We start from the raw sequence: 16176 nt of genomic DNA, 5'->3' as shown, positions 1-16176 counted from the left end.
ATCCTCTTTTTGGGCCCCCCCTCGGCAGTCCTGGCCCCTCCCCCCTGAAGAGTGCCCCCAATAGCAAGCCTCTTACTATGGGGGCACTTGCGCAGGCTCGCTCCTGAGTTGTGCTCCTGTGAATGGAGATTGTTCATTCACACATGGGGAGCGTGGCTTGGCCCCGTCCCCCACCTGCTCTGCATTTGCTCACTTTTTGTGATTGACAGCAGTAGGAGCCAATGGCTCCTGCTGCTGTGTGAGCCAGTGAGGAGACAGAGACCCCTGAAGAGTTGCCGCTTTCATTCACATTCTTGCATCGAGATGGGGCTTAGCCAAGTATAAGGGCGGGCTGGGGGGGGAGTTGCACCCAGAAGGTTTTTTTTTTTTTTTTTTTTACTTTAATGCATTGAAGTAAAAAAAAAAAAAACTTCTGCCTTTTGAGACCACTTTAATTGGGCTAATGGCTTCAGTCTTTTTTGGGCTTTTTTATTTATTTTTTATAAATCGTACTTTTTTTTTGTAGGTCGATCGTGTCTGAATTATGAATCCCAGGATACAAAGTCTAGCCTTTCAAAGACTCTAGCACAGGTGCTACAAGACAATGTGGCGCTCCCTTATTTTATCCAATTTATGGAACTCCGCAGAATGGAACATTTAGTAAAGTTCTGGCTGGAGTCCAAGAGTTTTAATTCCACAACCTGGTCCCGAATAAGAGCATACAGTTTAAACACAGTCAAGCACAGCTCCCTGGCAGAACCAGTATCTCCGGCTCCTAAACGGCCAGACTTGTCTGCAGTGTCATCACTAGCATCAGCTAAACAGCTGGCTCAAGATTCTTCTAAAGTTCCACAGCACACGTCTAGGTTAAAAGGATTGGATTCTCCTGCAAAGCAACACAGCACTTCAAATCACTTGCAGGCAAAACAGAAGATTGGACGAGTGCCAGCCATCCAGCTAGAACTCTGCACAGATCAAACATTACCCTCGCATGAGCAGTCTTCCATGCTTAATGCATCAAGGAGAGACAGCCCAACAGATGAAGGACTGAAAGACATGTCACAGAAACTGATGAAGAGTAAGTTACCTATTTACAGATTTGTAAATGGTTTCTCTGGGGAAAACCTAAACATTGCACCAGCAGAATTTTCTGAAGCGTTTGTGCCTAGACTAAAGCAGCACATAGATGATTTGTTTTGTTTTTCTTCCACCTTGCGGGGAGACTTATTGGCTGGCAGAACATAATGGTTACTGCTAGAGGCTAAAGCTGTAACAATAATCACATGTAAAATATCTGACAGGCTGGTTGTACCCAAGTCAAACGATGGGTCATCTTGGGTACAACCAGCTTGCCCATAAACAGATTGAATATCAGCCGTGCCCTGCTGCACTGGCTGAATTTCGATCTATGTATGGCCGGCTCTACTTCGGTAGCAGTCTTTGGGGCTAATTTACCAAAGAATTAGGTTCACTTTGCAGATTTAATGTTTGAGCTTTAGTAAAAAGGTGCGGCCATGTTTGTGTTAAATACCCAACCATGCTCAGGGGAAGTTGGAAAACGGTATTTGTTTTTTTGAATATTATTGATTGAAGTGAACACAGCTTCACATTGTTTATTAGGCTCAGTGAACGTTCCCTTTGCGAAGTCAACAGTATTTCCTCTCTTGGCAGATCAACCCCTAAGGCCTCGTACACATGATAGGATAGCCAGAGGACAACGGTCTAAAGGACCGTTTTCATCGGTCAAAACCGATCGTGTGTGGGCCCCATAGGTTATTTAACCTTTGGTTAAAAAAATAGGAACTTGCTTTAAAATTTAACCGATGGATGCCTAACCGATAGGTCAAAAGTACGCACGACCATCGGTTAAAAATCCACGCATGCTCCGAATAAATGAGGGGACGGGAGCACTCGTTCTTGTAAAACTAGCGTTCGTTTTGGAGATAGCACATTCATCACGCTGTAACAGACAGAAAAGCGCGAATCGTCTTTTACTAACACAAAATCGGCTAAAGCGGGGGTGGCGCCATTGGATTTGAACTTCCCCTTTTATAGTGCCGTCGTACGTGGTTTACGTGTCCGCGTTCTGACACGATCGGTTAATTAACCGATGGTGTGTAGGCGCGACGGACCATCAGCCAGCTTCATCGGTTAACCGATGAACGGTCCTTCAGACCGTTCTCATCGGATGGACTGATCGTGTGTACGCGGCCTAAGTCTTCTCTTATCTCTGGTGTGGATTTTGGCATGAAGACCACGATGCTCTTTATAGATAGCCTTGTCTAAGCCATAGACCCCATTTATACCTACATGTTTAGGGGACATGCCAAAAAAAGCGCAACGCTCATTACCTGAAAAGGTGTAGGAGCTTCTTTGTCACACATTGGACAGCCCATTCAAATGAAGAAACAAAGTGGGTGGGAATGTGATTTCCAAGTTATGCTTCATGGGAATGGGGCTTTACTCTAGGGAGTTGAGTCAATAGCCAATGACTGAGAGCGCTGTCCGACGCCTTCTGGCAGGGGGGCCTTCACCCTGTCAGCACACGACCATCGGGGGGAGGGGAGATCGCTGTAGTAACATCGCATGGTTAGTACAGCAGCTCCCCCGGAGCTCTCGGATTATAATTTTTTTTGTTCTGCTCTGCTGGGTTGAACGAAAAAAAAAACAAATGCATGATTTGGTGTTTTGGGATGTTGAGCTGAATTGCTGCAATGCTGCTCCAATCCTAATTCTGACTTTACAACTCGTAGGATGACTTCACACCTGAGCGTAGCGTTTTCAGGCAGAAAAGTCGCAAGATTTTTGTTGCGTTTTTTTACAGGTCAACAAAAGGTCACCAATATAAAAAAAATAAAAACGCCCGAATGGTGCTACAAAAAAGCTCCAGAACTTTTTTGACCTTCAGGCTTTGGCTTCTGGCGTTTTGGAGTGGAGTTGTGAACCATCTCCATAGATAATTATAATAAAAATTTCCCCTGCAGCCTTTTGTAGCTACAAAACACTCAGGTGTGAATGAGGCCTAAATCGGCACCTACACTTTGTAGCTGCTGACTTTTAATAAACCCAAAAATGACTGGAACTTTGCACTAATGTCTGCTGTACACGTTGCATGAAGATGAATTTTATATTTGCCATAATATCCTTTTAATGGTAACCCAGAGAGCTTTACTCCCGGAGGCTTTTTAAGCAACATAATGTGACTTACTAAAGGTATAACGGAGGAGGTCATCTTTTCATTGTCTTCTATGGTGTGAACTAAAAAAGGTCCCCCCCCCCCCGTGTTGATTACAGAAATATTACAATGAAAAGAATCGCTACTAATCATGTAAGATAAAACCGTTTCTGAAGTATAACTAAAGGCAAAACTTTCATGTTTGGATAGAGTGGTGTGGGATTAGACCCCCTGTCCGTTTTTATTGCTGTCTGTGCCCCTGTTAGTGAGATCCTCTCTATTTGTCCTGTTTACCATTATCATTGAAAGCGAACGTAAAAGAAAAACTCACATATTTGGGTTGTCCCCAGAAAAAGTAAGAGGGAAAATCTTCCAATGGGGCATTGGAATTATTTGAATTTGCAGGAATTTCCTCTCACTTCCTGTTTGGTTATAGGACAAAAAGTTTTGCATATAGTTCTACTTGTATATGGTGTGTGTATGTATGTGTTCTACTTTATCATCATTCAGACATCTGAAACTTTTTAGACTCTCAAATTCTAATTTAAATGAGTATTACTTCTTCCCTTGCTCTCTTATTTAGAGTAACCTTAGATTTTGTCTTTGATGTGCAGCCATTGACTTGTGTGTATTGTTAGTGGAGATCTTCCCAGTGTAATGTTTAGGAATACTAGATTTTCTCTTTCGTTCATAGACGGACACAGCCTTCATTGACCTTAGGGTTATGCTTCCTCCTACCAGGAGATTTAGGCAGAATTCTACAGCACTTAAGGTGTTAAAAACTTTCCTTCATGCCGCTCCTCCCAGGGGGCGTGGCTCCCCCAGGCATAACCCCCACTCTGCTCTAGCAGCTTCAGTTTGTTTCTGCCTAACCGTCAGGAGAGTCAGGCTCTCTCTGGAGTCCTGGACTCTGGAGTTTTTTCTTGCAAATTTTTTTGCTTTTTGCGAGTTTTTTTCCTCGCTTTTTTATTTTATTTTTATTTTTGAATCCTGCGATTCTTCTATCAACAGCCGACTGGGTGACAGGCTGGGTCCTCGACCCTTGTAGTCCCCCCAGGTTCGGCCTTCGAGCGTGTGCCGGCCCTCAGCTCCGCTTTGGGACGTCCATGACAGGCCCCATTGCTCCAGGGGCGGCCGGGGAACTTCGGTTCTAGGGCACACATATGACCGGTCTCTATGGCCTTGTCACAGTGTGTCTGGCTGACAACCATGCCGTTCGCGGACGTTGGTTCTGTCTGGGATACCTCCAGCCGGGTAGTCGCAGGACAGGTAAGTAGTGGCCCCTTACTCAGGTAAGTGGTCTGGCTGCAATGTTTTCCCTTGGGAGGTCGACTGAGGGTTTTCCCCTGCTTTCCTCTCTCCCTTATTCCTCTCCCTCCTTCCCCCTTTGGGTGACGGCTGTGCAGGGTTTTTTTTTCTCTGGGGCTCATTTTTTTCACTCGTGGTATGGCTGGGGCTGTTCTGTGTCACTGCAGGGGACTGTGGTGGACATTCTGGGCATTTTTGTGTGTGCTGTGTGCTGTTTTGGTGTACTGTAATTTTTGGGTACACTGTCTTTTTAAAACTGCGCAACGGCGGCCATTTTGCCGGAGCCGCGCTTGTATTATTCGGCGGCCATTTTCTTGTGGCCGGCGCCGTTTTCAGCACTAGTTCGGCCTCTAGTGGCCGTTTCGGCGGGGAAAAAAGACCGCGAATCCTCTGAGGGGACAGACGCAGCGCTGCAGCTTCTCCTCAGCACACACTTGTCCTTCACAGACCGCGCTGTACAGAGGGTGGTGAGTCTCAGGGGGCCCCATACTGTGCTCTAGCGGCCGGGAGGTGACCTGTGGGGGACTTTTTTCCTGCCCTTGGCAGTAGGGGTGAAATGGCAACGGCAATATGGAGCCTGAATCAGGCCCCTCATTCCTTACAATGCCGGAATTAACCCTTAGCGCCCCTTCCCCTGCCACATCTGTTGAGTCGGTGTCGGCTGTCCTGGAGTCTTTCTCACCAGGTTTGAAGCAGCCAGTGCTCGGTTGGGGGGTAAAAAAGCGCCCCCCCCGGAGGCTGTTTCTGGGGATATCTCTGACGCAGAATCTGATGCTTCTGGTTCTGTCATGTCAGAGGATGCGGGCTTAACCCACATGGACAGCGAGGATGACTCTGCTGCGGAGTCTGCTGATAAGGAATTTGTTGGAGCTCTTATTACTGCGGTGCGTGAGACTCTTCATTTAGAGGATGTGGCGGAGACACCAGCGGTGTCAGTCCCTTTTGGATTCCGCAAACCACCGCGTACCGCTAAGGTATTCCCCTGTGTTCCTTATTTAGACAATATGTTGTATAAGGAATGGGATACACCGCAAAAGGCTTTTACGGTCCCTAAAAGCTTTGCTACCGTTACCCCCTGGAGGAGGACTTTTTTAAAAAAGTGGGTCACTCCTCCGTCGGTGGACCCTCCTGTGTCCAGACTGAGTAAGGCTACTACGTTGCCTGTGGAGGGGGCTCCTGCTTTCAAGGACCCCGCTGATAGGAGAGTGGAGGCCGTGGCCCGCTCCCTGTTCTCGGTGGTGGGTTCGGTGGTAAGGCCGGCTCTGGCCGGAGCCCTGGTAGCTCAGACGCTGACTGAAAGGGCGAAGCTCCTGCTGCAGGACCTGGAGGTCCAGGGGGCTTCCGAGTCCTCTAGGGACCTGGCTGAACAGTTGATTCAGGGTCAGAAGTTTCTCTGCGAGGCGGATATGGATTCGATTCCTTTGCTTTCCAGGGCTTCTGTCTACGCAGTGGTTCTGCGCCGCCTTATATGGCTGAAGTGCTGGTCGGCTGACCAGTCCTCAAAAAAGGCCTTGTAGATTTGCCCTTTAAGGGCGGACGGCTTTTGGGGGCATCCCTGGATGACATCATTAAGGATGCCACTGGAGGTAAGAGCACCTTGCTCCCTCAGTCGGGGAAGGGTAGGGAACCTCGCCGCAAGCAAGGTCCTACTTTTACTACCCCCTAAGCGTTTTTTTCGTGCGCCAGCGCGGCTGGAAAAGGTCCAAGGTGCAAAAGCCCTTGCTGCCGGGCGTAAGCGCCCCTGGTTCAAAAAACCGAACAAGCCTGCGGACAAGCCTGCTTCCGCATGAAGGTCTGCCCCCGCCCGGGTCTCGGGTGGGGGGACGGCTTCACGACTTGGGTTTGCGAGGTGGTCGCCTCGGGGTACAAGATAGAGTTCCTTTCTTGTCCCCCAAACAGATTTTTTCCATCCAACCTCCAGCTTCCTCCGGATCGTCGGCTAGCCCTGTCCGGGGCTGTCCAGGATCTTCTGGACAGGGGGGTGGTTGTGCCGGTCCCCTCGCTGGAACGGTTTCGGGGGTTCTACTCCAATCTGTTCGTGGTCCCCAAGAAGGGAGGGGTTCGCCCTATCCTGGACCTAAAGGCCCTCAACTCCTTTGTCAAGGTGCAGCGATTCAGGATGGAGTCGGTCCGTTCTATCATAGCGTCCCTCCACCAGGGGGACTTCATGGCGTCCTTAGACATCATGGACGCATACCTGCATGTTCCCGTTTGCACAAGCCACCAAAGGTATCTGCGCTTTGCGATCGGGGAGGACCACTATCAATTCGTGGCCCTCCCGTTCGGGCTGGCGTCGGCACCACGGGTGTTCACCAAGGTGCTCGCCCCGATCCTGGCCTTGCTACGGCAGCGAGGGATCGCTATCGTGGGATACCTGGACGACCTTCTCCTGAGAGCTTCTTCAGGCTCAGAGTTAGAGGAGGACGTGTCCATCACGTGTCGGACTCTGCAGGAGTTCGGCTGGTTTCTGAATCTCAGAAAATCAGTGTTGGTTCCGTCCCAGAGGCTGGAACACCTGGGGCTGGTTTTGGATTCGGGGGAGACGAAAGTGTTCCTCCCATCGAAAAAACTGCTGACCCTGCAATCTGCAGTGAGACAGTTGTTGACCCAGAAGTGGTCATCTCTTCGCTTCTGCATGCGGGTTCTGGGTCTGATGGTGGCCTCCTTCGAGGCGGTTCCGTATGCCCAATTCCACACAAGGGTACTACAGAAGGAGATTCTGTCACGATGGGACAGGGTCCCATCTTCTCTGGATCGCCAGATTCGGTTGAGCCATCTGGCCAAGTCTTCCCTGGCATGGTGGCTGACGTCTCCGGTGCTTCGGTCTGGGAAGTCTTTTTTCTTCCGTGCCGCTGGACAGTGGTCACGACGGATGCCAGCCTCTTCGGCTGGGGGGGCGTCTGGGGCACCCAGTCAGCCCAGGGGCGCTGGACTCGGGAGGAGTCCCGCCTGCCGATCAATATCCTGGAGCTCCGAGCAATCAAGCTGTGCCTTGTCAGGTGGTCCCTGGAGCTACAGGGTCGTCCTGTCAGGATCCAGTCCGACAACGCCACGGCCGCGGCGTACTTCAATCATCAGGGCGGCACAAGGAGCTCGGCCGCGGCGACGGAGGTCGCTCACATACTTCGGTGGGCCGAAAGGTCCGTTCCGGCCCTGTCGGCGGTATACATTCCGGGAGTTCTGAATTGGCAAGCCGACTTCCTAAGTCGCATGACTCTGGATCAAGGGGAGTGGTCTCTCCACCCGGAGGTGTTTCAGGTCCTGTGCCAAAAATGGGGCACTCCAGACGTGGACCTTCTGGCGTCCCGTCTCAATCGGAAGGTACCACGGTTTGTGGCCAGGTCAAAGGACCCGTGGGCAGATGCGTCAGACGCGTTAGTGGCTCCCTGGGGTCAATATCACCTGATTTACGCCTTCCCTCCTCTAAGGCTCCTACCCCGCCTTCTGCGCAGGGTGGAAGCCGAAGGTATTCCAACGATCCTGATCGCCCCAGATTGGCCGCGTCGCTCTTGGTACGCGGACCTGGTACGTCTGGTGGCAGACGCCCCCTGGCGTCTGCCTCTGAGGGAAGATCTCCTGTCTCAGGGCCCGATCTTCCATCCTGCTTTACGGTCACTGGCTTTAACGGCGTGGCTGTTGAGAACCAGGTACTGAAGGACCGGGGCCTGTCGGGCCCGGTAATCTCTACCATGCTGCGTGCACGGAAGTCCACTTCTCGAAAAATTTACCATCGTACATGGAAAGCATACATCTCTAGGTGTGAGGAGATGAAGTGGCACCCCCGTACTTACGTGGTGTCCCGGATCCTGCTGTTCCTACAGCGGGGAGTGGACCAGGCTCTTGCCTTGAGCATGATCAAGAGTCAGATTTCTGCTCTGGCTGTTTATTTTTAGCGTCCCTTGGCAGCGAATTCTTTGGTTCGCACGTTTGTGCAGGGGGTCCGGCATGTGGCCCCCCCAGTGCGCCCTCCGCTACCTTCTTGGGACTTGAATTTGGTCCTCTCGGCGCTTCAGCGTGCCCCCTTTGAGGACATTCGGGAGATCCCTTTGCTGACCTTGTCGCAGAAGGTGGTCTTTCTGGTAGCTATTACCTCTATCAGACGAGTGTCTGAACTGGCGGCCTTGTCTTGCAAGGCCCCCTACTTGGTCATCCATCAGGATAAGGCGGTGCTGCGCCCGCAGCCCTCTTTTCTTCCGAAGGTCGTTTCGGCCTTTCACATTAACGAGGGCATTGTTGTTCCATCATTATGTCCTCAGCCGAAGAACCCGAAGGAAGCCATTTTACATTCTCTGGATGTGGTTCGGGCCCTTCGAGTTTACTTGTCGGCGACAGCTCCGTTCCGGAAGTCGGACTCGCTGTTCGTGTCTGTGTCCGGTCCCAGTAAGGGCCTGGCAGTCTCGTCGGCCACCATTTCCAGGTGGATCCGACAGGTTGTGCTTCAGGCCTACGCCCTGAAGGGGCGGGCGCCTCCCTTTCGGGTCACGGCGCATTCGACCAGGACGATCGGGGCCTCCTGGGCTTTCCGTCATCAAGCCTCTGTGTTACAGGTGTGTAAGGCTGCGACCTGGTCGTCGGTCCACACTTTTTCAAAGTTTTATAAGGTGGATGTGAGTGCATCTTCTGATGCCTCCTTCGGCCGCAGGGTGTTACAGGCGGCAGTTTACGGTTGGAGTTCCTCCGTTGAGTAACTCCGGTTTTGTTTGGGGTGTAACCTGTTTTTGCTGTGTTATTTTCCCGAAAGAAAATAAAGAGAAAAAAGGATTTTTGTACTCACCGTAAAATCCATTTCTCTGAGTTCATAGACGGACACAGCACCCACCCCTCCTTGGTTTGTACTGCTTGTTACGAACTGAAGCTGCTAGAGCAGAGTGGGGGTTATGCCTGGGGGAGCCACGCCCCCTGGGAGGAGCGGCATGAAGGAAAGTTTTTAACACCTTAAGTGCTGTAGAATTCTGCCTAAATCTCCTGGTAGGAAGAAGCATAACCCTAAGGTCAATGAAGGCTGTGTCCGTCTATGAACTCAGAGAAATGGATTTTACGGTGAGTACAAAAATCCTTTTTTTTTAGTCTCTGTTGGCCTGTATAATAATAAAAGATGAATATTCACAGTACAGATGCCTTTATCCACCCCAAGGTAATTTTTTTTCTCATATGGATTTGTTGAATCTTTATTGTAGCTGTTCAGCATCTGTGCTGTTTCCTATTTATGCTGAGACAGAGAATACTATAATGCCGCATACACATGATCGGTTCGTCTGATGGACCGTTTTTATCAGACAAACCGATCGTGTGTGGGCCCCATCGTTTTTTTTATCCGTCGGTGAAAAAAATAGGAACTTGTTTTAAAATTATCTGATGGTTAAAAAAACGATTAGTTTTTTTCTATCGTCTGTGGGCACGTCCATCGGTTTAAAAATCCATGCATGCTCAGAATCAAGTCGACGCATGCTCGGAAGCATTGAACTTCATTTTTCTCAGCACGTCGTAGTGTTTTACGTCACCGCGTTCTGACACAATCGTTGTTTTAACTGATAGTGTGTAGGCACGACTGATGAAAGTCAGCTTCATCGGATATCTGATGAAAAAATCCATCAGACCGTTTTCATCGGATGAACCGATCGTGTGTACAGGGCATTAGTGCAAGCTGAACCTTCCTCTTGCTCTGGTATTGCAGATTCAGACAGACTGCTTTTGGTAGAATATAAAATAAATATATTTTTTACAATGGGGGTACAGGTTTCTTCTGTCTAGGGCATGTGGAAAAAAGTCACCTTTTGTTTGTGAAGGCAGGTTCCTCTCATGTCTTGCCCAAGGGGATGTTGGTAAAATGTGGGTTCTTCCATTGGGTTATTGTTATCCTGACCCACTGGCTTCATTACTTTGAGTCACTGACCTGGAACAAGGATGCAGATCAGGAAAGTCAGAAAACCTTACATGCATACCTGTTACTAGTCAGCAGTTCAAATATATTGAAACAAAAGGGTCACCAACAGGTAGGCACTAGTCCAAAAAAGTTAGCAGGTACAGTCCCCATTTGGCTTTCATGGCAGGTTTCCTTTGTATAACAAAAAAATTATATATTTTTAAAATGAAACCTTGCCCATTCCACCGCCTATAACAAAAGTCTTGGAACACTGATCTTCAATGGGGCTCCTGAACTGCAGCTGGTCATGAGTCTGACCTCTACTGAAGAGTGAAGGATCAGAAACGTTCAATTCTATTGGTCTCCTGCTGTACAGATCATGTGACCAAATACCATGCCATGGGATCCTGGAGATGTGTGTGTGTGTGTGTGTGTGTGTGTGTGTGTGTGTGTGTGTGTGTGTGTGTGTGTGTGTGTGTGTGTGTGTGTGTGTGTGTGTGTTTGTTTTTTTTTTTTTTTTTCTTCTTCAGTGAAGATGTTGCCTGAGCTAGGTAAAATTTCAGACAGTCTGGGCTGTAATTATGTGTGTAGCATTGAAAAAATCTGGTGACAATAATAGCCAATTTTATTTCATCATCAATGTTTTTTTTTGTAGTAGGTCACTTTTGATTTAATAATTTACTAGCTTGCTAGTTTTTAACTTCTATGTTCTATATTAAAATTTGTTTTCTTGTTAGGTATAGAGCGAGATGCTGTAAATACGTTCACCAAATACATTTCTCCGGATGCTGCTAAACCAATACCGATCAGTGAGGAGATCAGAAGTGATATTGTAGGTATGTGATTCAATACTGCTAGTTCTGTGATAAAGTGATTACTTTATATATTTTTTATATATATATATATATATATATATATATATATATATATTACAGTGTGTATATATATGTGTGTGTGTGTGTGTGTGTGTGTGTATATATTAAATTACACTGTATATTGTGTGTTTCCAACTATCTATATAGACTGCAGAACATCTCCCCCCTATGTTGCAGAGGAGATGGGGGGGGTTGATCGTCTGTAGTTCTGTTCTAGGGTCCTTTTTATAGCTGAAGTAAGGCAAGTGAACAATGTTACCTTAGGACAGGAAATAAGAAAATCAAAACAGCCACCGCATCTAAGGTCCGGTAAGCTGCACTATATTATATTTTTCTTGGGTTTAGGGTCTGTTTAGACTAAACCTCTATGCCAGGGTTTAATATGAACAGGACAGAAATCATTAGGCCCCTTCCACACGGGTCGGACTCTTTTGGAGTCTGCCTGCTCAGCGTGGAATCTGTCCACTGATCCCTGCTGAACAGGCGAATGGCTAGTCTCTGTCCGATCTTGCTAATCCCAGAGCGGACACGCACACTTTCCGTTTTCCTCTGTGGACACTCGGATGTAAACGGACCACCTGTCTGTTTATACCAGACTACCATCTTATTCGATTTGCCAGATGAATGGCGAGCAGATCCCTATCTGCAGGGTCTTATCCGGTCTGCCTGAAAAACTGACAGGTGAACCAGATCAGTCCACTAGTGTGAAAAGGGGCCTTCTATGTACACATTGTAGTAATTTACTTATTTTGCTTGCATCCTGGGAATTGGTGTAGGCTTCACTGCTGATAAGCAATTGTCAATGTCCAATTTCATAATATTATATTCTATCAGACAGGGGGCTTGTCTAGTAGGGCAGAGCCTGCATATGCAATGTACAGATATTGGTACATATATAGAGAAACAATGTTTTTAGCGCTCGGGTGGCTTCCATATTTTTCTGTCCGCTTCTTTTAAAACTTAATACAGGAAAATCCCAGAGTAGTAGTTACTGAACTACCATTCTTGTTTTATGGACCACATTACCTTATCCTTGTTTTTATGTGGGTTCAGTAAAGACCCTTTCAGAGATCTTAAACAAATTTCTTACAAAACCATATTGTGTTTTGTAGTTTCTGGTCAGTAATCTGTTGATCCTTGCTCTATGATTTTCCAGGTTTACACTATAGGGCAGCTAAACTTCATCTTGCATTTTACTGGCAGCTGTCTGAGCATGATGGCAATTATTTCTCGAACTATTGTAATTTTTAACAGAGAAAGTCCATTCATTCCAAAATCAAATGTTAAAAGGAAATTAAATCTTTTACACGACATGCGAATGTTGGAAGACTATTTTGTATGAATTTTCTTAACTTTACCTAAAATGTTGTTATTTCTATCCATCTATAGCCACTTTAGGGCTTCATTGACACCTAGGCATTTTTGAGCATTTTTATGCTCTAAGCCTCGGCTCTAAAAACACCCAACAAGACAAATCCCATTCATTTCAGTGGCCCCATTCACATATGAGCCTTCTGTTGCTTTAAGCGAAGCGCCCGTCGCTCAAAAAAAGTACATGAGCTTTTTTTGGCAGATTACAGGCGTTTTACTGCTTTTACATTGGTGACCTTTTGAACTTCAAAACGCCTGTACAAAAATGCCTGTAAACACCTAGATGTGAACGGAGCCTTGGGTCCTTTTCGCAGGGGCTTGTCCATGTACGGACTCCGCTTTGTTCAGTAGGGATCGATCTGCTGATCCCTGCTGAGCAGGCGGGTGACGGGTTTGTCTCTGCTCACTGTGCGGAGATGGACCTGTTCAAGCCATGCTATCCTCTATAGATCAGATGAAAACGGACTGCCTGTTCGTTTTCATCCAATCCAATTCTCCAGATTGATGGAAAATGGGGGTTCCATCCGTCTGGATTTATTGGATCGGATATAGGCGAATGTCAGCGGACATGTCACTGCTGACATCCACCGCTCCATAGGGCAGAATGGAGTGTCTGATCAGGTCCGCCTGAAAAACTGTCAGGCAGACATTGATTGGAAAGCCTGTGTGAAAGGGGCAAAACTCTGTAGAATGCAACATTTTCTGTAGCTTTTCCCTTCAACGCTGTGTTTACGTGGAGTGTTTGCGGACTAGTAGCATGCGAGATTGTCTGTCTTTTTATGAAAAGCTGTAATAGTGTAATGATGAGTGAAACCCATCTGGTTATGTTTACCCAAATCATCTTGTAGGTAAATATTTAACAGCCAAATATTTGGGAGAAATCCTGACGTGATTCAGTGCAGCTTCTTCATGTGGATGTGTTCATAGATCTTCCCTATTAGCGTGAAGACCACATGACTGTGTAATAGGGTTTCATGCCTCTGTCTTGTGACAAGGGAGAGACCAAGTCTGGCTTTTGTTCATGCTCTCCGCTGGGATGAACAATACAGAAACTTTAATCCAAACATTGCATTTCAAGCATTCACTTTTTTTATAGAGAAACATTCACAACTGGGCTTATGCAAGTACTGCTACCTTTTGAAATTGCTGAACCCAAGATACTCTTTCATCCTTAGTCTGCAAGGGGCGTTGGGGTCCATTCTGAAAGAAAATGGTACCACAATTTAAATCGCATTACCACAATGCAGTAGTGTGGTTGGGCCCTATGTGTGTGTTAATGAAGATGCAGCTGCATTATTTCGTGTTCTACATTTGCCTGGAGTTTGTCTCGGTATAAAAAATGTTGGTTTTCAACATGAGGGAAGACATCACAGTTACAAATCAATTCAATATACTGTATACCAACGCGATCTTTCAGCCCTACTGTAGTTCTTTACCTACATTTCACTGTAAAACATCAGAGCGCTCAAAAACTTTCTTTCTTGTCCAGAAGAAAAGTTTACAGTGATATAGAAACAAAAAAACAATTGCCGTTATTGTGTAAAATACAAGGAAGATTGTAAATAAGGGGCAGTAAGCCTTAGCGCATCAGGGGGGTCAAGGCCCATACACACGATCGGACTTTTTGACAACAACGGTCCGACGGACGTGTTTTATCGGACAATCTGGCCGTCTGTATGCTCCATCGGACAATTGTTTTCAGTTTTTATACGGAAAAATGTTCGCTGTGCATGCTCTCAAATTTTCCAACAACAAATGTCTGATGGAGGATCATCCGATCGTGTGTACACAAGTCCATTGAACAAAAGTCCAAAGTACAAACACGCATGCTCCGAACCAATGCTGAACTTCAGACAACAATAGCAGAAGTTGCCCAAAGGGTGGCGGCAAAGAGCAGAAAAAACACGTGATTTGGTGAATGTTGGAAAAGTTCTGCCGTGTGTATGCATACCAAGTTCACAGCCAACGCCCCTTCGGACAACAATCCACAGAGAAGTCTGATGGAAGTCCGATCGTGTGTATGAGGCTTTAAACATTTTGGTTGATGATAGAAATTGTTTAGCTCAGCTTTAGCCCATTCTTTTCAATTGCACCTATTCAAACTGGTGCGACTTAAAGTGAAAAGATGCCTGCACTACTTTGGTTTGACTTCTGGTCCAGAGAATGTAAAGTCCGATCAAATTTGGTTCCATCTTGCACTCAAAATCGTGTCACTTTAGAGACCCGCTAATGTAAACGGAGCCTAAGTAACGTCTTTGTTCTACTGGATGCATCCTTAATGAAAAAAAATGTGATCTTTACTCTCTCCAGCACCAACTTTTCAACAGTTACACAGAGAACAGGTGTTTGCAGCTCTGCCTGTTGGGAATGATCTGATGGCATGTTTTTTTTGTTTTTTCTTTTATTTGCAGCCAAGATCTGTGGCGAAGATGGACAAGTGGACCCCAACTGCTTTGTTACAGCACAGGCCATAGTCTTTAATGCCATGGAACAAGAGTACGTTTTTACCACTGTATGTATGGTGGCGGGATACTAATCAATAGGGCATGTTTACACTAACACAAAATAATTTTTAAGAATCGGTGCCAACAAATTAATACATATATCAAAAGTTAGACATACTCCATCTTTATGAACATGTTTCATGTTGCACCCAATTTTAGGGTGTGACCTGAAACATGGTTGCATTCCCCAACAACCCACCCTTCCTTACCTGAAGAAATGTTTTATGGGCCTAATGGCTAAAACTAGAGGAAGGTTAAGGCATGGTTCGACAATTCCCGGGTGCCAGGTCGCAATTGCGACTAGAATTAGCGAGCTGGGGTAACCGGCGTCTCTGTGCACCGTGCGGTGTGATCGCGGAGCGATGCTGCGGCCTACCGCAGGCCTATGATTCTTTCTGTAGTCTGGCGCCATCTTGTGGTCGCCGCTGGTATGACAAGAGACAACCAGCAATACTAATGGGGATTTCTGCCTGTATTTACTGCCTGCCCATCTCCTTCCCAAAGTAGAGAAGAGAAGGAAGTGATTGTAGCATCATCTGGCGCCTTTTGCCTAATGGTGAGTGTGGGGGGGAGCTGGTTTAAATGGCTTCATATAGCCTTTTTTTTTTTTTAATGCCTCCATTTTTTAATAAAAAAAAAAAAAATTTTTTTCCTTTTTAAAATGATTTCATTATTTGTCATCTCCCTGCTTGGCCTCTTTCACACGGGCTGTCTGATCAGGTTCGCCTGATCAGTTTTTCAGGCGGACCTGATCAGACCCTTGTGCTCCTTTCACATGGTTGGGACCGTTCAGGTCCGCCTGTCAGTTTTTCTGGCGGACCTGAACGGGCGCTCAATGCTTCTATATAGAGGAGAGCTGCTGCTGCTGCTACTGTCTAGTTGATCAGCGAGCGGGGAACATCCCAGGATTGGACGGGTGATCTGTCTATCAAAGTGCACGGACAAGGGGGTGGGGCTATATATGACGACACGTGGCTGGGAACACACAGCTATTGAAATGAAAGCTGTTATGTTCCCCGCACGCTGAATAACTAGACGGCAGGGGGGCTTTCTTTTCCTACACAGGTAGGCCACTGGGGACCTACACAAGGCTGCATTTGG

The 16176-nt window shown here is 47.0% G+C and overlaps 1 protein-coding gene across 2 annotated transcripts in view; it reads left to right on the top strand.

The window, feature by feature from the left end:
- Nucleotides 1–16176, top strand: part of AKAP10 (A-kinase anchoring protein 10) — a 66481-nt gene that overhangs the window by 22379 nt on the left and 27926 nt on the right. For both annotated transcript variants that reach the window (XM_040338651.1, XM_040338652.1), the window contains exons 4-6: nt 506–1057; nt 11063–11161; nt 14983–15067. In XM_040338651.1, the coding sequence (XP_040194585.1) occupies nt 506–1057; nt 11063–11161; nt 14983–15067 (736 nt within the window). The remainder of the gene's footprint in view (nt 1–505; nt 1058–11062; nt 11162–14982; nt 15068–16176) is intronic.

The sequence above is a fragment of the Rana temporaria genome, chromosome 2 (assembly GCF_905171775.1).
Source record: "Rana temporaria chromosome 2, aRanTem1.1, whole genome shotgun sequence".
In the NCBI taxonomy this organism is placed as follows: Eukaryota; Metazoa; Chordata; class Amphibia; order Anura; family Ranidae; genus Rana; species Rana temporaria.
Note: the sequence above shows the minus strand (reverse complement) of the source record. Positions and strands in the feature narration are given on the sequence as shown.